Source organism: Rhinolophus hipposideros (genome assembly GCF_964194185.1).
Source record: "Rhinolophus hipposideros genome assembly, chromosome: 6".
Taxonomy (NCBI): domain Eukaryota; kingdom Metazoa; phylum Chordata; class Mammalia; order Chiroptera; family Rhinolophidae; genus Rhinolophus; species Rhinolophus hipposideros.
Window position 1 is genome coordinate 71,321,761 of NC_138052.1, and position 23,781 is coordinate 71,345,541.

At 43.0% G+C, this 23,781-nt stretch overlaps 3 protein-coding genes across 4 annotated transcripts in view; 1 reads left to right on the plus strand and 2 right to left on the minus strand.

The window, feature by feature from the left end:
• Positions 1-23,781, minus strand: part of FLACC1 (flagellum associated containing coiled-coil domains 1) — a 28,749-nt gene that overhangs the window by 1,408 nt on the left and 3,560 nt on the right. Inside the window, exons 5-15 of one of the 2 annotated variants that reach the window (XM_081051074.1) lie at positions 19,870-19,918; positions 18,223-18,350; positions 16,311-16,404; positions 14,540-14,601; positions 13,326-13,423; positions 12,300-12,352; positions 8,749-8,848; positions 7,056-7,159; positions 4,121-4,183; positions 1,342-1,431; positions 1,115-1,224 (exon numbers count right to left, since the gene is read on the minus strand). In XM_081051074.1, the coding sequence (XP_080907200.1) occupies positions 1,115-1,224; positions 1,342-1,431; positions 4,121-4,183; positions 7,056-7,159; positions 8,749-8,848; positions 12,300-12,352; positions 13,326-13,423; positions 14,540-14,601; positions 16,311-16,404; positions 18,223-18,350; positions 19,870-19,918 (951 nt within the window). The remainder of the gene's footprint in view (positions 1-1,114; positions 1,225-1,341; positions 1,432-4,120; positions 4,184-7,055; positions 7,160-8,748; positions 8,849-12,299; positions 12,353-13,325; positions 13,424-14,539; positions 14,602-16,310; positions 16,405-18,222; positions 18,351-19,869; positions 19,919-23,781) is intronic. The other variant, XM_081051075.1, reaches the window with a different exon arrangement.
• LOC308498656 (large ribosomal subunit protein eL33-like) lies at positions 244-614 on the plus strand (the record flags this gene model as incomplete). Its single annotated transcript, XM_081051076.1, has 1 exon — positions 244-614. One exon carries the CDS (start codon positions 244-246, stop codon positions 574-576), a length of 333 nt encoding a protein of 110 aa, XP_080907202.1. The 3' UTR covers positions 577-614.
• LOC308498654 (elongation factor 1-alpha 1-like) lies at positions 10,228-12,138 on the minus strand. The gene has a single exon (XM_081051073.1). It carries the CDS (start codon positions 12,047-12,049, stop codon positions 10,661-10,663), a length of 1,389 nt encoding a protein of 462 aa, XP_080907199.1. The 5' UTR covers positions 12,050-12,138; the 3' UTR covers positions 10,228-10,660.

Consider the following 23,781-nt stretch of genomic DNA (forward strand, 5'->3'; position numbering starts at 1 on the left):
TATTTAGGGAGAGAGAAATGTTGTTTCATTCCTTCACTGGGGGCAGTCTCACTCATTACTTGTAGTGGTTTTCAATTTAGTGGGATACAATATTTGGGTGACCAAATGCCCATACGAGGAATTTTCTACTAAATCAATACAATGAGTAAATTCCCTTTATTAAAAAGTATTGACCAGTTCCTTTTTCCGCCATCTTGGTGCCTGGGGAGGCCTGCTGGGAACAGGACTTCTAAAACGACAAATATGTCTGGAAGGCTGTGGTCCAAAGCCATTTTTGCTGGCTATAAGCGGGGTCTCCGGAACCAGAGAGAGCACACAGCTCTTCTTAAAATTGAAGGCGTTTATGCTCGAGATGAAACTGAATTCTATCTAGGCAAGAGATGTGCATATGTGTACAAGGCAAAGAATAACACAGTGACTCCTGGTGGCAAACCGAACAAAACCAGAGTAATCTGGGGAAAGGTAACTCGTGCTCATGGAAACAGTGGTATGGTTCGTGCCAAATTCCGAAGCAACCTTCCTGCTAAAGCCATAGGACACAGAATCCATGTAATGCTGTACCCCTCAAGGATTTAAACTTACTGAAAAGTAAGTAAAGTGGATTTATTCTCTTGTATTTTTGTTAAAAAAAAAAAAAGTATTGACCAAAGTTTATTTCAATGATTTAAGATGCATCTTCAGGTAACAGTATAATTTTTTGACCTGAAGTTGTTTTCCACAGGAAACAAATGCAGCTGTATCTGAGGGTAAACCATTAACACCTAATCCCCTAAACTCTCAGGGGAGATAAATTTAAAAATAATCCCTAGTCACAAAACTGAATAAACTCAGAGATTCTCAGGCAAATCTCATGTCGTGGTGCATAAAAACTACAACGAAGATAGGTAAGGAAGGGGAGTCTAGACACAGTCCCAGTACCATTTCAAATGAACTGTCTGGCCTCAGCAGGTAAATTCTGTGGCCAGGCTCAGAGTGACTATCTCCCTCCCGTACGTGCCTGTACCTTGACTTCATTATGGAATAGCTGGGTTCATTGTCACCTTTTCCTCACCCAAATTCCCTCCTAATCCTAAAGGTAACTCAGCCATGTTTCTGTGAGCGGCATCATTCACACCTCAGATGAATGTTTTCTTCTGTCAGGAGCTGGATGGTGTATTTAAACTTCTCTTCAGATTCGGCAAACTTGGTCTGGAATGTTTTCTCCAGATTTCCAACCACAGCTTTCTGAAAGACATATACATTTTAATAGCTACTTTTCCCACACCAGAACTATAGGGCCAAGCTGCACAGAGACCTGGATTCCTCCTCCCAACTTCCATCCCCACTCCAGCCAGGACTCACCTCTTTCTGGAGTTCCATTTGGGTGTGGTAGAGGGTTGTGTTAAGTGATTCTAGGACAATTGCTTGTGCATTCAGCTCTTCCTCTATGATCTGTGCAAGGAGAAATTGTTTTGGGACGTCATGATGATATCTACCCATTTATTCTCTTCTCCAGGGCACCTGGTCTAGAATGTTAAGCGTCAACTTTAGCTACTCCTTCTCTTGCACCATTTAGTCACTATGCCCTGTTCATTCTCCCTCCTCTATGTCTCGCCCATCTATACCTTCCTTGGCAGCCTCACTGTCACTGTGCCAGAGGCAGCCCTCACCAGAGCTCACGTGGGTTGTCACAACAGCGATCAATTATTCATTCATTAAACAATTATTTGTTAAATATCTACTATGGATTCCAACTGCACAACATTCTGGAAAAGGCAAAACTATAGAGACAGAAAAAGAACAGTGGTTGCCAGGGGTTGGGAGGGGACGCAAAGGGTGCATAGGTAAATAGAGTAATTTTAGGGCAGAGAAAATATTCTGTATGATACCGCAAGGGTGACTGTGTAGTATGATGCATCTGACAAAACCTATAGAACATACAACACAGAGTGAACCCCCATGTAACCTATGGACTGTAGTTAAAAATGGTGTATTACTTACAGGTTATCAACTCTAACAAATGTACCACACCATTGCAAGATGTTAATAACAGAGGAAATTGTGTGTGTGGATGGGAAATTTCTGTACTGTACTTTCTGCTTAATTTTTCCATAAACCTAACACTGCTCTAAAATAATAGTCTGTTAATTAGGAAAAAAAATAAAACAGCACCCTACTACTGTATTAGGCACCAGGAATATTATGATGAACAAGACAAATATAATTCCCACTCTTTTGGGGAAACACTGTAGTGAGGGGAGATACAAACAAATGAAATAAAAGTAAATAAATAATTATAATAATAAATTGAAAACAAACCAAGGATGCAGGTAGAGGATGCAGTGTAAGTGCAGGAAAGGGCTAAGTGGGGGAGCTACTTTCGGGAGATCCTGGAGAGACTATAAAAACGAACCAGATTGGTTCCACATTGCAGGTGTCAGCCTCGTTTAACTTCCACATGTCCTAAGAGCTCTTCCCCTGTAATAAGCATTCTCCCATGATGTATAACTGGAGAGGCACCATCACTTACTGCAACTGCATTGTGCGAAGCCCTGTACCAAGTCATTTTTCATTTTTTTTATTCATTCAAAAAATCAATTGCTATTTACTGAATGTCTGTGATGTGCCAGACACTGTTCTGGAAATGGGATTAGCAGTAAATAAAATAGACAAAAATCCCTGCCAACATTGAGTTTATCAGGTTAGATGGTTACGAGTCTGTGAAGAAAAACAAAACAGGGAAAAGGAAGTGTCAGAACTTTTCTTGAGTCTTTAAATAGAGCGTCCCCTGAGAAGGTGGCATTTGAGTGAAGACTGGAAGGAGGTAAGGAAGGTAGCAACGTGGCTATCTGGCAAAGAGCTTTCTAGGAAGAGAAAAAATCCAGTGGACCCCAAAGTGTGAGCATCCTGGCATGTTAAATAAACAACAAGAAGTCTACTGCCACTGGAGTGGTATGATGGAGGGGAAGAAATTGAAGGAGATGAAATTGGAGGAAAGAACCACCAGCATGGAGTAGGTGGAACAATCCCCAGGACCAACTCCAGACTGCGAATAGTTTATCTTCCCACCAGCCAGAGTAGAAAAACCCTTCCAATACACACAGTATTGGGTAGAATTATATCATCTCAGTAGGGAAAACTTAGCCCTAGACTAAATTCTGCCTAGCAAAGCTTAAAAGCCAGGCTTGAAAAGATCAAATTATTTCCAAGTAACTGAATCCCAGAACAAAACTCAACAATATTTAAAGGAATGCAAAAATAATCAGCACCCAACAAAGTAAACTTCACAATGCCTGGCTCCAATTTAAAAAAATCACCAGGGATTCAAACAGCAAATAAATGTGACCATAAATGAGGAGCAAAATCAATTAAGAAATGGACCCAGAAATGGCACGAATAATATAATTAGTAAACAAGCTCATTAGTAAACAAGCTCATTAAAGCAGTTATAATAATACACTGGATCTACCTTGCTCCAAAACCCTTTCCTTCACTTTGTAGGACATTATAGTCTGCCCAACAATGGTGAAGCCCTGCCTGGGTTCTAGAAGATATCATTCCATGCTTTCGTAATGGCTGATCACATTCCAAACATGTCCATTCTGGATCCAAATTAAATTCTCAGTGTAAGAAGAACCATAAGACACTTTGTGGGTTTGAACCGTTTCCCTTTAGGTGTCTCCCACATGGAGTTCCAGAAGAAAAGTGTTCATTGAGAAGACTATGGGGGTGAGATACACTCAGAGTTTTAAGGAGAAGCTTGGAGTCACAGTTCCAAGGGGGCATTATTGTACTTTCAGAGCTTAAAGGGAAGAATCTGGCATTTTACTATTCAACACTCTTTTGTGGTTTGAGCCTTACTAGAAATGGAAGGCATTTGACATTGAAGATCACATAGTATATTGCTCATATATTTGTTCAAATCTGGCTCTAGAAAGATACCAATGGCTTTGTTTTACAGATAGTTCTAAAATCCTATTTGGTTTATTGATTTCAGCAAACTCAGCATTAGGTCTTTCATTTTTTTTTTTTTTTTACTGGTTTTGGGAAAATTATCATAGATTCCATTTTATTGAGAGTATATAATTTTACTGATGTATTTGTAAGATGCTAATTCCACAGGAATAATGAAAAAGCTTACCTCTTTGGTCTTTCTTAGTTCCTCTAATTGCTTGGTGTCCTTTTCATGTTGTTTCAAGAGCTCCTAAAAATAATTTTATTTGTAAAAGGTCAGCACTTGGGTTCTGGCACTTCTTTCAAAAACTAAGAAAGCCAGAATAGGATTCAGAAATATACTATTTACCAAAGTTTAGGTATTGATTTTATGAAGTACACATTGTAAATTAATGACATAACATGTTGAAATTAAATAATGAAAAATCTCATTCATGTTCAACCTCAGTACATTGACAAATATTAAAATAAATTATGTTTTCGTCAAAGGCTTTTCTTGTTAGTATACAGATTTAATACTGTTAAATAACCAATTCTCCACAGATTGAATTTATATTTAGTCAATTCCAGTCAAAATACCAGCAGGTTTTCTTGACAAAATAATTCTAAAATTTATATAGAACTGCAAAGGCTATGAAAGAGCCAAAATAATCTTGAAAAACAAGAGTGAAGTTAGAAGATTTTTACTCTGTGATTTCACATAGGCAAATTGTTGAATAGAACAGAATAGAGAGTCCACCTATTCTCCTCCCCAAATACAACAAAGACACCAAGGGAACTCTGTGAGGAAAGAAAAGTTTTTAAAGAAATCATTCTGGAACAACTGGATATCCATATGGGAAAAAAAGAAGACCTATGTCCTCTATCTCCCTCCACACACAAAAATTATTCAAAATGGATCATAGACTCATGAAAGCTAAAATTAAAAAGCTTTTTGAAAAGACTATCTTTGTGTACTTGGAATAGGCAATAATTTGATAGAGAAGACACAAAAACTGTAACTATAAAAGGAAAAGTTTGATAGTTTGATTTTCACCCAAATTAAAAACTTCTGCACATCAAAAGACAACATGAAAAAAGGAAAAGGTAAACCACAGGCTGTGAGAGAGAATTCAGAACACATATATCTGACAAATTGTATCATTGTATAAAAAGTATTTCTACATAGCAATAATACAAAGATAAACAACCCAAGTTTTTAAAAAATGGCAAAAGACTTGAACTGACACTTCACAAAAGAACACATAGTTATATATGGTCCAATAAGCATATGAAAAATTAACCAACATAATTTGTGACCAGGGAAACTAAAACCATAATGAAATACCACTTTATACCCAACGGAATCGTCAAAATTAAAAGACTGGCAATACTAAGTGTAGTTGATGATATGCAGCAACTGGAATTCTCATATATTTAAGATGCAAGAGCAAAATGGTCCAACTACTGTGGAAAGTAGCTTGGTAATTTCTTATGAAGTTAAATCTATATTTACCCTAGATCCCAGTAATAGAACTCATATGTATATACCCAAGAGAAATAAGAGCATATGTCTACAAAAATACTTGTATAGGGTGTTTATGGACGCTTTATTTGTAAAAGGCCCCAAAATGGAAACAACTCAAATTTCCAAAACAGGAAAATTCTAAAAATTTTGTGCAATATTCCTACAAAGAAATACTACTGAGCAATAAAAAGGAAGAAATTACTGCTATCAACACAAATGGATAAATTTCACAGACATGACATTAGGGAGAAAGAAGCTATACACAAAAGAGCATATACTATATAATTCAAATTTCTATGAAGTTTAAAAGTAAATAAAAGTAATCTACAGTGGTAGGAATCAAAAGAGTGGTTGTTTTGGGGTATGTCTTTAAGGAGATCGGGCATAACTGGAAAGGAACACAAGAGTGCTTTCTGGGTTGAAATGTCCTAGATTTTGATTTGGGTATTGTTTACATGGATATATACATTTGTCAAAACTCATCACTGTATATTTAATATTTGTGCATTTTGCTAAGTGTCACTTATACCAGAGAGAGACAGAGAGACAGAGAGAGGGGGAGCCCAATTTATAGTCAGATTTATAGTCAGTGTCACTAGAGGAAGAAGACATGCGTACCGATGATCAAATTTCTTCCCACTAGAGGAACTGCTACTTCTTATTCAGACATCTGAGCAAGCCAGACCCCAGAAGCACTGGACATACTGCAGAGCGTGCCCCATCTCCTCATTATTGTTTTGCTCAGTAATATAGTAGATGACATAAAGGGGCTTTTATTGGTGAAATTAGTGGCTTTTCAATTGGCATGAGGGTTAGAAATGGGCTCTTAAAAATGGAATGTTCAAGATATCTAAAATATTTTAGAGTCACTCTCCACTTTGCATGAAATGGGCACAAGAATCTAACAGTCTATAGCTTGTGCACTTAGAGATGGGGGTCTAAGATTTGACCCCCAAATGGTCCTGTGTCCTGCATAGGAGGACCTCTGGTCGCCTGATGCTGACTACAGTGGTTACAGAATCCTACTTTTGTAATACCTTCACGTATACTTCTGGTAAATCTTTCATGAACCCAAAAGCTCAGCGAACTGGTGGTATAAGTGCTTAGACATGCTGACGAATGCATGTTCGTTTAGTAAATGTCCACATGTTTGGTCTGGGATCTGCTTTCATCATAACCTGGAATCGGTATAAAGCTTGTGGGGGAGTGACTAACCGGAGTAGCTAACCCTTACTAAGCCAGCTACTCTGCTTTATTGAGTTGTACATGACCACATTTGCTTAGTTTAATTTGCAACAATACCCTTTCTCTTCAGCTGTAGTCAAGGATGAGAAGGACATTCAGAGTCTGAGATTTGGGCCAAATAGGGTATTTCAATTTCTGTACATGTTTCACATTCTTTAATTTTCTGTTAATTACAATTTTCATTCCAATAACCCCGTGTTGAGACTTTCTAGATAATGGGCAGCAAGATCGTCAGTCCACTTGAATATATGGGGAAAGGGGAAATATGCCAGAAGGACAAAAGCTCCTCTAATGACAGAGGCACACTTGGGAACCAAATGTTTCATTTAGACCTGACATTCAACCGCTGATGTGCGTTGGGCTGAGTTACCTCCTTCTCTCGATTGAAGTTCTCCAAGGCAGCATTGTAGGAGTCATTTATTCTCTTCTTTTCTTCTTCTGACTTTAACTCAAACCTTTTTGCCATCTGATTTTCTGTGGAAGTGAGAAGAGATCACATATATGTGTACAGGTGGGAAAAACAGATGCAGAGAGAAAACCAGAGTATCTGAAGATAATAGAAAGCCCAGACTGGGTGACACGAAAGGTCCTTTCAGTCTGGTGTTCAGCCTGGAGGTGCTTGCGAGTGAGGTCAGCTCCGTGGTGGCTCCGTCACAACAGCCCTATGGGATTGACCTCTAAGGTCTTCGCTACTTTTTGTGTAGTTTATTTTGGATCTGTTGCTTATTATTTTGTTTATTCCCTCTGTTGAAGTAACCACTATGCTTTCTTGAATATCCTTGTCTTAAAATACAGCTCTTGGCTAAGGTGACTTTTCTAGCAATACAATTCATTCTGTACTTAGCCGTGGGGTAGAGTTAGGCTTAAACAATTTTTTTTTGGCGGGGGAGGTGGAGGGCAGGGGAACCTGCCAGCAGAGACCCAGTACTAAACAGGAGGTACGAGGGGTGAGGCACTAACACCAATTTCTTGGTGCTGAGGATGGATAAGGAGGCAACTCCTGGGCTCACAGGGTAAGTCTAGACTGAGCTACATTCTGAGTAGCTAACTTCTGCTTTTCCCAAACTGGTTGTAAACATCTTAGTTTAGACTCTGACAACATGGACGAGTGTAGTATGAGTAGCTAGGAGTCTGGGAGATGACCTGGGCTATGCTAAACCAGGATTCTATGTAAAGCCCCACACAGGAGCAGCTCGTGTTCCATCCTCCAGCCATAGTGCCAGGGTCCATGCTGCTACCTTCTAGGAGTCCAGCGTCCCACCGAGGTGGGGATGGCCTTAAGGATTAACTTTTCCAGGGTTATCTGCATTTAAATGAGTAATTTGTTAAAAATCAACTAAATCTGATATGAATTGGGTAGGGGTGGGATGTAGAATAGGTTTGTAGAGGCCCCACTTCTACCTCAGCCAGTCCTCTACGTCAGGGAGCAGAGTCTCCATAAATTCCTCTCTCCTTTTTCCGCTATTGAAAATGCTCAGTGGGAGTAGGAGGCTCACCTACAGAGCACTTCGTATGATCCAGCACTGTGCTAAGTGTTGGAAATATTAAAAATATATAACAGAATGTATCAAATTATGTTGTACACTTTAAACTTACTCAATATTATATGTCAATTATACCTGAATTAAAAAATATATCAAACATGGCTTCCTCTGGGGGTGGGGTGGGAATATAGAGGCTCTCAGTACAACAGGTTTAGTTGCTCCGTCCTCAAGAACTGAATATTTGAAACTCTAATTCAAGGACTTTTTTTTCTGGAACTTTGGGGTCACCTGCATCCAGATGAGAAGTCTACATTCCTACACATTACCCAAAGCTCGTTCCTCCCTATGACGGCCAAACTTGGAACCAGTGAGTTTTGGTAGATGCAGGCTTAGACTCTCAAGTGGTAGAATGCCATCAAAGACTCCATTCTTGCTGTCACTTTCTTAAAAATACCAGGCACCAGCCGTGTGGCTCATCACTCTGAGTGAACGCAAGCTGCCTTCCTTGAGTTGAGACCAAGCTTAAGGGCAGTCTGTTGGTGCGTCTGTCCTCAGGAAGTCAGACGTTTCTGTACTCACTCTGGTGTAGCAGGATCTTTTCCCGCTCCAGCTGCTCATTCTTCTCCCATTCTGCCTTCTTCTTTGACCACTTATCTTCCATTTCATCATGAATGCTGTCCTATGGAGGCACAAAGGCATCATGAAGTAAAGGGGTCCTGAAAGAGGCTGCACACTGCCCAAGGCATAGCACTGGGCCCTTTGCAGCTCCCGTCACCTGAGATCCTGGCCGAGGGGCCCCATTTGGGTGACTGCCAGGAGTACATTCCAGCTTAGCCACCCTGAAAGCCTGAAGAACCTAAAAGTCAGTCTCTGTACAGGGTTTGCCTACTGAAATGGAGCTTCCTTTGGAGATAGTAGGGTTCCCCATGTTGAAGATTCACGTCAGCTCCCTCTAAATCATGAATCATTTATAAATAGCACATGAACAAAGAAGGGAAATGTCTAGTAGCTAATTTGAACACTTAGAAAACAATAGGATATTTTTCAGAGTGCCCATTCCCCACAGCAAATCTAACTTCCTTTGTGGTTGAGGTTAAACAAGCCTAAATAAGATACCAGCCCTTATTGGCTGGCTCAGACTTCACGAGGGTGGGACTGCAGGAGGGAGCAGGCCCAGGACCCCGATGCTGCCAGTAAGGTCTCAGAATCCTGACTCCTTTCCTTGTCAGGTTAGCTGCAGAACTCACACTGGGCCTGGGCATCAGAGCTCCTTTGTAATTGTTTGTGGCCATTTAAATAGAGGTTCTCTCTCATCGTTTTCATGACTAGTGGGCAGCTGTGTTTCTATAGAGGTCAAACTCTCTGGAGAGGCCCAGATTGAAGCACACACAAAGTATACCTAGGAAACTGGGGCAGCTAACCTGTTCATCAACCTGACACTTCTTTCTCTTGGACTCTGCTCTATGATGTTTTTTCCTGACTGTATCAAGGTACATTCTTGAAAAATGAGTTTTGGATACAAGCTCAAAACTGAAACTGTGAGTGACAAATCAAATTTCAGAGGTGGTGCTGGCCCTTCACTTGGTTTCCTCTTTTGATAGGGTGATCAACTGGCCTTGTTTGCATGGGACTCAGTTGTTTCCTGGGACTCCAGACTTGCAGTGCTAAATCCCAAAAGTCCTGGGCAAACCTGGTCACCCTAGGAAGAAGACTTCCTCCCTCAGCCCTTCCCTGTCTACACCCATCCACCTCTCTCTCATCTCTCAGGAAGAACTCCTACCCTAAATTTGTGTCCCTGGACCTCTATCCAATTAGCTGATTAAATGAATGGGTTATGTTCTGAGATGGCTAGAGCACTACCATGTTCTGCTTGTGGGAGTAGTGAGTGCAGAGTAATACAGGTCTTTCTGGATGGCAATTTGGTCAAATGTATCAAAGACCTTTACAATGGTTATTCCTTTTGACCTAGCACTCTACTAAAATCCAAGATGTCACAAAGTACAAATATTAACAGCAGTTGTCCTGGGGTGGTGATTCTTTCTTTTTGTTGTTGCCGTTGTTGGTTTTGTATTTCCATTTTTTAAAAAACAATGGGCAGGTATTAATTTTGTAATCACAAACATTTTTCAATGGGCTTCTTTAGGGTCTGGGTGACTGACTTATCATTCATGAAAGCTATCATAGTTCACAGGTTCACTTTTTTTTCTCATTAAACTTTGTTTTAATGGGTCTCAAAATTCTGTGACAGATTTTTGGTCAAGTTGTTTCCATTAAAAAGTACTGATTTTAAAAACTAATAACTTAAAAACTGCACACACAAAAATAAATGGTCCACAAAACATTCTCCTTTCCTTCTGAAGTCTTTACAATGCATTGTAATCATTAACCAGTCTTTTACTATTACACTTAAATGGCCAATTGAGACAAACAGTTCTGAGACCGTTCTTCCACCACTGATGAAGACTGGGGTGGCAGGTATTGGGGATAATATTCATTTGGCCTTCTGAGCTTTCTGGGCAGACTTGGTGACCTTGCCAGCTCCAGCTGCTTTCTTGTCCACTGCTCTGATGACACCCACAGCAACTGTCTGTGTCATGTCATGAACAGCAAAACGACCAAGAGGAGGGTCATCAGAGAAGCTCTCAACACACACGGGCTCACCAGGAACCATGTCAACGATGGCAGCATCACCAGATTTCAAAAACTTGGGGCCATCTTCCAGCTTTTTCCCTGAACGACGATCAATCTTCTCCTTCAGCTCAGCAAATTTGCAAGCAATGTGAGCTGTGTGACAATCAAGCACAGGTGCATATCCGGCACTGATTTGGCCTGGATGGTTCAGGATAATCACCTGAGCAGTGAAGCCAGCTGCCTCCATTGGTGGGTCATTTTTGCTGTCACCAGCCACATTGCCACGACAAACATCTGTGACAGACACATTCTTGACGTCGAAGCCCACATTGTCCCCAAGAAAAGCTTCACTCAGTGCTTCATGGTGCATTTCCACAGACTTTACTTTAGTTGTAACATTGACTGGAGCAAAGGTGACCACCATGCCGGGTTTGAGAACACCAGTCTCCACTCGGCCCACAGGGACAGGACCAATACCAACAATTTTGTAGAAATCCTTGAGGGGCAGACGCAAAGGCTTGTCAGTTGGACGAGTTGGTGGCAGGATGCAATCCAGAGCTTCAAGCAGCGTGGTTCCACTGGCACTGCCATCTTTACGGGTGACTTTCCATCCCTTGAACCAAGGCATGTTAGCACTTGGCTCCAGCATATTGTCACCATTCCAACCAGAAATTGGCACAAATGCGACTGTGTCAGGGTTGTAGCCAATTTTCTTAATGTAGGTGCTGACTTCCTTAACGATTTCCTCATATCTCTTCTGGCTGTAAGGCGGCTCAGTGGAATCCATTTTGTTAACACCAACAATTAGTTGTTTCACACCCAGTGTGTAAGCCAGAAGGGCAAGCTCACGGGTCTGCCCATTCTTGGAGATACCTGCTTCGTATTCACCAACACCAGCAGCAACAATCAGGACAGCACAGTCAGCCTGAGATGTGCCTGTAATCATGTTTTTGATAAAGTCTCTGTGTCCTGGGGCATCGATGATGGTCACATAATACTTACTGGTCTCAAATTTCCACAGGGAGATATCAATGGTGATCCCACGCTCGCGTTCAGCTTTCAGTTTATCCAATACCCAGGCATACTTGAAGGAGCCCTTTCCCATCTCAGCAGCCTCCTTCTCAAATTTTTCGATGGTTCTTTTGTCGATCCCACCACATTTGTAGATCAGATGACCACTAGTGGTGGACTTGCCGGAATCTACGTGTCCAATGACAACGATGTTGATGTGTGTCTTTTCCTTTCCCATTTTGGGTTAGATTCAGCGGTGGTTTTCACTACACCTGTGTTCTGGGGGCAAACCCATCGCGAAAAAAAAGCCACAGGTTCACTCTTCTTCCCGGGCGCAGTTAGTGCCACTTAGGTCCAAGAATGCTGTTCGGAATCTCAGGAAATTACTTTCTGGGCCAGAGCTCTAGATTCATCCCAACATTATCAGCTAGGAATGAGCTTTGCTTCTCTTACTCTCTCATAAACCACCAAGGAACTCTGAATCTCACCTGATACGTATGAAACACATTCTTCAAATACTTATATTCCTTTTCCATTTCCTCTGGACAAAAGGAAAACAGGGTATCATTATTGCTCTGAAATGCACATTTTCAAATTCAAATGTGAGCTCTCCTGCACACCTTCCCTACCTCAAACTCATCCCCTAGGTGGTGAAACCATGGTGTGACTCAGAAATCACTCTGGAAGCTTATTAGAAACTCAGATGCCTGGACCCTACAGAATCAAGCTCTCAGAGAAGAAGCCAGGTATTTGTTGATAATATACTTCTCAGGCAATTCTCATGAGAATTAATCTGAACAAGTCTGAGAATGAATCCCCAGGGTAAACCTGCATCTTTGGAAGAAGAGGACCAAAACTTTGTAGCATGCACCTGCCTCACTCTTTTTAAAATAACATTTCGTAGTGTACATTGATTTTGAAAATAATACACATTCTCTTTAAAAAGCTAGGGAATCAGCAAGGTATAAATTACACCTTTTAAAAGTGCAAGGCAAAAGAAAGGGAAAACATAGAATTTCTTTTCTCTGTGGAGATTAGTCTATAAACTAGGAACTCTAAAGAAGACGCACTTTCATCTTCTCCAAAGCAGCATAAACAATGGGGAAAATGGCCAACACAACCCTTCTGAATTATAAGGTCACACAAATCATTGAATGTCAGATTTAATGAAACACCATCATTTTGCAGGAGGAAACTTGCTGAATTAGAATAGTATTATATTTGTAGAACTTTTAAAAATGATTTTACATTCTTATCATTCTGATAAAGGCAGATGAGGAAATTAAGATTTAGGATTAAGGGACTTGCTCAGATCCCAAAACTTGTTTGCAGGAAGGTTTGGGTGTAGGAAGGATTTTGGTAGACATGGCTTCCCTCTTTCCAATTTCATTCTCAATCACTCCCTCTCCCTGAGCTTTAGGAGGAAACCTTTAAAGTCTAACTATTACTCATCCATGGACCTGAGAGTTTTCCCCACCCCTTCACCATGGTCATTCTTCCGGGTCCGAACATACCTAGCTTTTCCTGGGCAGCCAACTTCTCTGCCTCTAAGGCTGCTTTGTATTTGTTCTCCAACTCAGTGAGCTCTGCTGCATGAGCCTCTTTGAACTCCCTTTGGGATCCCAAGAGAAAGCCACAATCATCAGTGAAAAGAAATCCAAAGCTGAGCTGTTACATTCACCTGATCCCACCTCTCCTCCCTCACACAGGAAGCCAATGGGCAGGCTGTGGGGCCCTCACTTCCTCATGCATTCTCCTGGCATCTACCCAGAGAAGGGGGAAAGGAGTCTTGTTTTCACCAATTACTGTTTTGAAAGGAGCCAGTGGGTGCCATAGACACCCCCTAACAGCACGGTCTTTGCTTACAGCTCTCTTGGGAAACTATGGACTGCATTAGCTCCCAACATAATTTTAGAGTCCAAGGTCTCTCCAGGCTCTATTCCAGTGTTCAAGATAAATGTTAAAATGAAAAGCTCTATGATCTGTCAAGCCAAAAAAGAAGACATAGGAGAACCTTAAATGCATATTAGTAAGTGAACAAAGTCAATCTGAAAAGCTGTGGCCTGTATGATTCCAGCTATATGGCATTCTGAAAAAGGAAATACTATGGAGAAACTCAAAGATCAAAGAGCAGTGGTTGCCAGGGGTTATGGAGGAAAGAGGGCTAAAGAGGCAGACCACAGAAAATTTTTAGGGCAGTGAAACTATTTTGTATGATATTATAATGGTAGATACATGTCATTATACATTTGTCAAAACCCACAGAATGTTTTGACAACACCAAGAGTGAACCCTAATGTGGACTTTGGGTGACAATGATGTGTCAATGCGGGTTCATCGATTGTAACAAATGCACCATGGTGGTGCAGGATGTCAATAATGGCGTAGGTTGTGTGAGTGTAGGGCCAGGGGGTGTATGGGAATTCTCTGTACTTTACTGTCTATTTCACTGTGAACCTAAAACTAGTCTAAAAAACTCGTTTATTATAAAATAAGTTAATTAATTCACTATTCTAAAACAAATAAGTTAATTAAAATTTTGTTTTTTAAAAAAGCAAGTTTATGACTCAGTTAGGAGGACTTCTCTCCATCTGGGCTTATGAGGCCGCTGTGGTGCCCAGCAGGTGGTGCAAAGAGGATTTTGTGGGTTTCTTCACCCACACAGACAACACATCTTCTTTTACCTTTCCTTGGTTTGTCTCTGTGGCTCTGGCTCCTGAAAGCATACCTGTTCTTGTTTTCAAAGTTCTGCTGCATCTCAGCACAACGGAGATTCATTTCATTGGAGAGCTGTAAATGGGGCCAGCATTAGCAACACAAGATTGAGGACCCCGCTCCCCTTCCAATCTGCAACTTCTGAGAAGTCTTCCCATTGAGGGGGTACACCCACTCCCCATGCCTCTCCATGATTACTGAGGGAACAGAACAATTCTTGCCTTGCTCTGTGTTGTTTGGTAGGTAATCAGTTCATAATGTTGGTGCACAGAAACCATCTCTGTCACAACATGGTTTTGTGAGCAGGTCTGGTCTCCTCTACTGGGCTGTAACCTCTTTGTAAGAGCGTGGCCTTTGGACTTTCACATATGTAATTCAACTGAACAATTGTTTCTTGAGAAAGGGCTTGGCCTATAAGAGGCGAAGCCTAAGTCTCAGACTCTGCCTTCAATAGACTTAAAACCCACTGTTAATAAATCCTTGTTGGCAGAATAGTTTGTTCGGCAGGCAGGATTTGCTCACTTCCAGATACCCTCCATTCGAACACATCAGATCCTCTGGTCAATGTCTCAGGAAGAATGGACACTTCCAAACCAGTCAGCACCCACTGCCAGCTGACACAAGGATTCAGGGCTTGTTCTTGTCCCTCTCTGACTAAATACTGGTACCAGCACTCCTCCCTTGCACAGGGTCACACAATAATTTGTGATGTTCGCAGATGGAAGAATTTTAAGGATCACCATCTGAGGTCCCGCCCTAGAATAATCTCTAACTATATCTTCAGCAGGGCTGATGTTTCAGTGACTGAAAATGTACATTTTGCCCAATAACACAGCACTGATCAGATAAGTGATCTTAAGACAATTATTTAACTTCCTCCATTTCCTTTCTAAGACTAAGCCTTTCTTAAGGAGGAAACCATAAACCTGGCAGGACTTGCAGATAAATATAGTAATAAATCAGTAGTAGGGGAAGGCTTAGTCTGAGTCATAAGCCAGGTGGTGCAAAGAGGATATCCCGTGTAGGATTCAGAAGCATCTGGGGCATATCAGAGGGTGAGGGGTGGCCGGCTTGGAAACCACCCTTCACAACTGGGTTTCAATAACAACAGGCAAGTGTGTGTGTGTGGTTGGGGGAAGGGGCATGGGTGGGGGGAGATGTTTCTGATTATCGCTCTGGCTTATCACTCTAGCCCAGGCCACCAGGCACACATGTTCCAGGTGGGGAAGAAGGGACTATGATAAAACAGATGGTAAAATTTAAAGGAGGTGTCTCCCAAATCCCCAGGAAACACAGAGTGCAATTGACCTCAGCAGAAACTGAAGTGTAGGCTTTGGTAGTTTTGAGAACAGGAAGTGGGCACTGGAGGCTCCCGGGTAGTTTTTGAGCAACTGTGGAAGCGCTGACCGTGCTGATGCCCTAAGCAAGAGCCTCTGTAACCTCTGAAGCTTAACTGTCCACAAAGGCCTCTGCAGACCCCATGGGAAATTGCCGGTGCACCCTGGTGTGGAGAGGACGTTGGCATTGAACGTACCAGAGGCACCGTGAGAACTCACAGAATATATGATAGGCCTTGAGGAAGGACTTGAGTTCTTGCAATTATGGATGAGGATGGAGAAAGAAATATTACTGGGTGACTACAGTGCTATCTCCAGAGCTGTCACCAGGACAACATGGCTCTTCTGAGTCAAGTGGTTGGCATCATGCCTGGCACATAGCAGGTGATCTGAAAATATTGGTCTTTTCTCTATCCAGAGATGTTGGCTAACTCAAGGGTCACTCACCAATTTTTCGACAGACTGGTGTTCTCTGTTCATTTGTTCTATTATCACCATCAGCTCTGAGATCTGCTCTTCTAGATCAATAATGATATCAGTCCTATGGGATAAGTAATTCTTTAATCACCCGCAGAGCTTCCATTTTGTGCCAGTGAGGTCCTTCCCTGAGCATGACTGACTTGGGCCTGGTCAGAGACAGCCCATGTCCTGCACCTGCTCCACCATCACTGGGGTGGGAGTGTTGGGGTAGAAGGGTGTTCTGGGAGAAGGAATTTGGAAGTAGGGTGGTTGGCCCTCAGACATGGTAAGCTAGCCAGAAGTGAGCTGGAGTGGTTTGGTGGCCTATGAATACAAGGAAAAGAGGAATATGTCAGAAATCTACTAACGTTTCACCTGGATTTGGTAATGATAGTTGAAATGGGGGAGGGAAAAATTTTAAAAATTAGGGAATGAGAAGATGGGGGCATAGGATTGATACTGACAATGAATCATAGGCAAGCAATGGTCCAGAACTGGATGAGGAGGGGATTTAAGAGAGTGACTTTCAGAATTGATAAAGGTTTTCTGGTTTTGGGGCCTGGGGTCTCCACAGTGTCTATAAGATTATTCGGCTTTATGTAGTTGAGCTGGAGTAGACAGGGTGGCAGACAGTGCTGTGTGCAGTGCAGTAGAGAAGAGGTCCTCGACTCGGGAAGATGAGAAAACTAAAGGATGTAGGAGAAAGCATCAAGGTATGAGAAAGAAGAAACGGTATGAGAAAGTTGAACAATAGGAACTCCTGTCTTTTGAACATGATCTTCAGTATAAACAATACTCACAGCTACTCACAGGGAATAAAACAAGCATGTGCTATTCTGTTTTATTATGCTACAACTGGTGACAACTTTCTTATGAGGCCAACAGGTAGCTGAGGATGCAGGTTTGACTGTGGGTACACAGCTCATCTCCTCCTGCAGAGGGTCGTGAGTGAGCAGAGCGAACAAAACAGGGCCTGAGTGTTCCCACTGGAGGGAAGACGGGACTGGCGTCTGGTTTCTCAGGGTGACTCCATGCGTGGAGTGGACTCACTCAAGCATGGGCTTATGTGTTCTTCAGCCTCATTTCCAGTCTGAATCTCTTCCTAAATGAAACCACTGCTAACAGTTTGGTTGTATCCTTTCTGTACATTTACAACTAGGTAGGTGATGTGTGTGTTTTCTGTTGTTATTGTTGATCTTTTAGATTTCTGTCTTGAAAAAATAATTTTCACAGCAATTTAAAGCCCAAGCAAGAGACACTCATTGGGAAACCACTACAATAGTGCAGGCAGGAAGTAACAGATGGGGAAGGAGAAGATACGAATGAGAGATTCAGGAGGTAGAATGAAAAGGAGGTGGGGATTGCCTTTACATGGCATTAGAGGACAGAGAGTGGGTGGGACTTGAATGACAGAGAGGATGACCATGTGTTTAACTGGGATGGAGTCAGGCCAGAATCTTCCATGCTGTATCTCTCAGAGGAATGGACTAAGTGGTACCTTTGGACAAAATGGAAAAGAGATGCATACTTGGGCCTACCAGAAACCTGATTTTACTTTTAGTTCCCACCTTCCAAATTTGGACTATTTTATTAATATTTCATCTGTTTATTACTTCCAGGAACAATTGTACTCCTTTAGTACAAATTACGTTATACCTAATTATTTTCCTGATCAGCTGCTTGACTTGATCTTCTTCCTGACTAGAAGGGGATTGGAGCAAGATGGTGGGCGTGAGAGGAGCAGGCGCAGGGCTGAGGCAGGAGGAAGTAATCTTGCAACACCTCCAGAACAACTCCCAGTCGTGTAGACTGGGCATGAACATTAGGTCTTGTCCTTGAAGTCAGGCCCAGCTAGGCAAGGATAGGTCTGAGGAGCTGGATGTTGGTCCAAACACATTACCTGGAAAATTTGATTTTGTCCATGATCTCTGATTTCTTTTTCCTCTCAAACATCTCATCTCCCAAGATGACAGAAATCTGCTCCCTATTCTGAATGAGGCGAAAGCCAGGCGACACGTTGATCACTTCCTGGACACCAAGGTGTAAGATAAGATACTATTGCAGACTTGGAGTGCTGAGATCCCGCCCAATCCTCTACTAGTGCCCTACTCACATCCACAAACAAAGACATGAGATGGGAGCCCAAGTCCTTCCTGTGCCCTGCCCCAGTTCCCAGTCACCTGGGGATGTCCAGCCCAGATTTCTCAACTGAGATTCAGTTGCAAGACTCAGTTGGCTCCTGGATGTCCCCGTAGGCCTTTCAAGCTGAACATTTGCAAAACCTAACCGTTGCCACCCACTCTATACTCTGCGTCCCAGCCCTGCTCCTCCTCTGCCTTCTCCATCGTGGCCAGAAGCCAGGAGTCAGCCAAGCATTGTGGAAATCACTCGGGTTTTGGCATTAGACAGGCCTGAGTTTAAGTCCTGGCTCTGCCACCATCCATAGTTACTCAACATCTCTGCCTCAGTTTCCTCATCAGAAAACAAGGATAGTAACTCTTCCTCAAAGGGATTTTGTGAGGAAAAGACAAAATAACATATGGGAAAATGTTAGCATAGTTGCACAAAAACAAAACAAACAACCCCAAAACAGTTTAGTTAGTTCTTCCTTCGCCTCCCACTAGTCAGAAATCTGGGCAGGGCTACCAGCCAGCATAGACCAGGATAAGATTGTTCCTTCTGGATTTGTGCAGCACGCCCCAGCAGTGACACACGTCCTGCCATTGTCATCTCCTCAATTTATCTGAACCTCATCCTCCCTTCTCACACCCCTGCCCCTGACAGCCCGAGGCTGCCATCTGCCTCTTTGGCTCCGGAGATACAGTCCCAGCTGGCCTCTCTGCCTTCCGTCTGGCTCCCCTAAGTTCATCATCCTCTCCACCTGGAGGGCTATGACATATTTGTTTCCTGACCATTAAGAGACTGCATGATCTTTTTAAAACGGGGGTGGAGGAGAAAGGAAAATAGATAAAAGCAGAAAGTGATAAAAAACACCACCAATTGTATCCCACCAGAGGATGTTTTTCCTAAAATGTAAATCTTCCTTGGTCCCTTGCCTATATCAGACCCCCTAAAGTCTCCCAGACAATGAAAGGATTAGGCCCAGTTTCCTAAGCAGGTGTTAAGATCCTTCTGGGTTTGGTCCCCATCTCTTTCTCCAGCACGCTCCTGCCCCTGCTTCCCTTGGGTGCTGTGACGGTCCCTCGCCCAGCATTTGTGGGTTCCCAAGTGTGGCACAAGGTTTTCTGCATCTGGGCAAGAGCTGTTCCCTGCCTGGACTGATTGTCACGTCTGGTTTCCCTGTGACACTCTCCTGGAACTACACAAAGCAGTAGAGAGGTAATTGATGCTCTCTGGGGTCTACCTGAGCTGAGTTAAAGTCCTGGAACTGCCACTTAGCAGCCACACTCTATACGGAACAATTCTAGCACCTCCTCATAGGATCATCACAAAGATTCAAGGAAGTAAGTACGTGTAAAAAGCCCAGGCCTGCACTTAGTAGGTGGTCAATAATTAGTCCCACTGACCTCTTTCTGACTTTACTCACATAAGGCAATTTATTGCTCTCCTCTTGTTTTCCTGAATGGATTTTCACTCTGCAAGAGAAAGGCACGCTTAGAAGCAGCTGGAGAGCAAAGACAAGTTCCAAGCTTAGGAGCTGAGCCTTGACCCTGCTACTCATCTGTATAAAGTGACATTCCTGGGATAATCTCTGAGGCCCCTATCAGCTCTCAAAATATTCTACTTCAGGAAATGGGGAATATTGAATGGTCCAGGAATGACTGATTCACAAGTTATAATAAAATGGCAGGTAGTGAAAAACTGGGAAATCGACTAGTCACTAGTCTAATAGTAGAACCATTTCTGACACAAAGGCAAAGAGGCTTGGAGTGAAGATCCAAAGGGCTCTCTGATGAGCATGGTGCATAATCTTAAATCTCACATTTTTTGGTGACATGTATGTTTTCTGCCCGACTGTCTTTCTTTTCATTTGCACCAGAAATTGGTGTTCTGGGACACTGAAATTGCCAGTCAAGTGAATTCAGGATAAGCAAAGTGTTACTATTTTGAAATCTGGTGCTAACCCTGATCACAATTAATTTTTCAGGTATCAGAAACATAGGCATAATATCAGTTACCCAAATCTCAAAAGAGTATTTATAAAGAAGTTTACACAGAAGGTTGCAAGATTAGAATAAGAGTAACTAGCTTTTGATGTGCTGACGAGAGTAGGTGGGCTTAGGGCCTCTCCCCTTGTCTTCAGCATACACTCACATGTGTACACATACCATCGGGCAACTGCTGTGAAGAGAGACAACCGAAACCTGCTTAGAAGCTCCACTTCCCCACGATCAGAACAGCCACAATATCAGGGTGGGACTGGTCCAGAGTGCTTTTGTAACTCTGGATGTAGGGAGAGGGGTTGGGAGGACTTTGCTTGGTGGAAGCAGTTCCATCTTGGTTAATAACCATCAGACCTAATTCCCAGCTGAGATCAGGTGTTTGAGGCCTGAGGCTCACGTCAAACGCTGACTGATGACCAGGTTCTCCATGTCTTCATGGGGCGGTCATGTCAGCGTCTACATGAGCCCCTTCCCGAGACTGAGGCCAGGAGCAGCTGGCCCTCCTGTGCCCGGCTGTTCCATTGCCCAGACCCCTCAGCGCTGCCTGCACCGGACTTGGAGGCCAGCTGACATGAAGCCCCAGGAGAGGCCACAGCAACAAAGTGTGTCTACTTTGAATTGGTTTTAGAGGATGGCATGTTTCAGGGAAGAATTTGCCTTGAAGAGTTTTACTGAGACGTTATAAAGACAATTAGCAGATCTTTGATAGAGAATTTAAAATATAGCCGTACAGTGTCTCTCACTGTATTGCAAAGCCAGAGGAGGCTGGTGTTGCCAGGAGCTAATACGGGCGGTCAGGCTGGAGCTGCGGGTGTTCCCTAGTGGGGTTGCTCCCAACAAGAGGTGCTGGGTGACTGAGCCCTTGAGTGTGCCTGTTAGTATGGAGATTAGATAAGCCCCACACGTGTGACCATGTTAGCAGGGCGCCAGCGCACAGAAGGCAGGCCGGAAGGAAGCATTTCACTCACACAGCCATTCAGTGGATCCCTGTCCTGATCAGGCTTTGCCACCACCATCCATTGAAACAATTCCCTGCATTGTCACCAAGCTGCGGGGCTACTAAATCCAGCAGTACTGCTCAGCAGCCCTCAGCAGACTTATTTGCAGCAGTTTTTCACAGATAATCAGACCTTCCTTCTTGGAACAGTGTTGTCATTTTGCTCCCAGGACTCCAGGTACACAACTCCTCAGCGGCCTGACTGGCCACTCTCTCCCAGTCTCCTTTTTGGATCCTGCTCATCTCTCCCACCTCTCAGCACTGGAGCACTCTGTGGCTCAGTTCTCTCACCTCTCCCTCCCTCTATCTCCATTCCTCTTGAAGATCTCACCTGAGTGCAGGGCTCTAAGGACCAAGTATATGCTGATGACTCTCAAGTGTGTACCCATGGCCCAGAGCTCTCAGACCTGCTTAGCCAACTACCTACTTGGCATTGCTACGTGGATATTCAGAGGCATCTCAAACATCCTAAGCTCAATCCCCGACACATACGCCTCTCCTTCAGTCGTTCCCAATCATAGAAAATGGCGATTCCATCTTTCCTGTCGCTCGGCCAAAGAACTTGAAGTCAGCTTTGATTCCTCCTCTTGCTTTTTTTTTCTCATACCTTGTATACCTATCCCATTAGCTGATCCTATTGGTTTCTATCTTCAGAATATATCCAGAGTGGGACCACTTCTCACCACCTCTACTGTTTCCACTGGGTTCAATCACCATCATCCCTTGCTTGGATCTTGCGATTAGATCTTATCAGGTCTTCCTTGCCTTCTCCCAAGGTTTCTACCCTTGGCCACTAACGTCATTTTTCATACATAGTCGCCAGATTAGTCTTTTCAAAAACACAAGTTGGATCAGGACACTCTTCTCAGAATCCTCTGATGCCTGGCCAGCTTTTATAGGCTAAGTTGTGTCCCCCTTAAATTCATATATTGAAGCCCTGGTATTATCTCAGAATGTGACTGTATTTGGAGATACGGCCTGTAAAGAGGTGATTAAGGTCAAATGAGGCCATTAGTGTGGGCCCTAATCCCGTATTACTGGTGTTCTCATAAGAGAGATGAGGACACACGGAAACCCTAGGGACACACACGCACAAAGGAAAGACCACGTGAAGAGGCAGCACGTAGGTGGCAATCTGCAAGCTAAGGTGAGAGACCTAAAGGAGACCAACCTGCCAGCACTTTGATCTTGGACTTCCAGACTCCAGAACTGTAAGAAAATAAGTGTCTGTTGCTTAAGCCACTCAGTCTTTTGTTGTTGTTGTTATGGCAGCCCCAGCAGCGAATGCACCCTCCCTTTCACAGTAAAAGCCAAAGTCCTTACAGTGGCCAGCAAACTCCACTGTATAAGTTTGTTTTTGCTGCTGTAACAAATTACGGCAAGCTTAGTGGCTTAAAACAACATCAATTTATTATCTTACAGTTTTAGAGGTCAAAGTCTGCCGAGGATCTCACTGGGCTGAAATCAAGGTGTTGGCAGAGTCATATTCCTTCTAGAGGCTTTAGGGAAAATCTGTTTCCATGCCTTTTGCAGCTTCTGGAAGCTGCCCCATTGCTAGTGGCCTTTTCCTCTATGGTCAAAGCCAATAACTGCATCACTCTGACCTCTGCTTCTGTTGTCCCATCTTCTCTGACACTCTGACTTCCTCTTTCATATATAAAGACATTGGGCCCACTAGATAATCCAAGATAATTTGATCATCTCAAAGTCAGCTGATTAGCAAACATAATTCCATCTGCTATCTTAATTCCCCCTTGGCAAGTAACAGAACATGGTCACAGTTTCCAGGGATTAGGACGTGGATATATTTGGGGACCATTATTCTGCTGACCACATTCATCACCTCTGTTACTTCTCTGGGCTCATCTCCCACCTCTCTCTCCTCACTTCCTCCATTCCCACCACACTGGCCTCTGCTTTTCTGGAAAAGGCCAGATGTGCTAAGCAAGTTCTCGCTCACACCCTTTGTGCCTGCTGTTCCTTCTGCCAGGCACGCTTGCCCCAGGTGTCAGTGGGACGCCTGCTGTCCTCTTTCCACCGGACGTTCCCTGGTCTCCTTGTATCAAATAACAACTGTAACCTCCAGGAGAGCAGAGGCTTCGCTGTCGTCCCTGCTGTTTCCCATACTTGAAAGAGTGCTTAGCAAAAAGACATGCTCAATAGACATTTCCCAAATAAATAAATAAAGAGAATACAAAGACTCATGCAAAGACAAAACTAAGTTACACTTCTAAGCTTATAAAATATGGGTAAAATTCTACATTTATGAGTAAAAACTGAGTTGCAATTTATAAAGTTCTTAGACACAGGAAAGTAATCAGTACAAGGGTGAGCCACC

Bases quoted from the DNA above. Each gene is read 5' to 3' on its own strand.
- LOC308498654 (XM_081051073.1), bottom strand. From the start codon at position 12,049: ATGGGAAAGGAAAAGACACACATCAACATCGTTGTCATTGGACACGTA.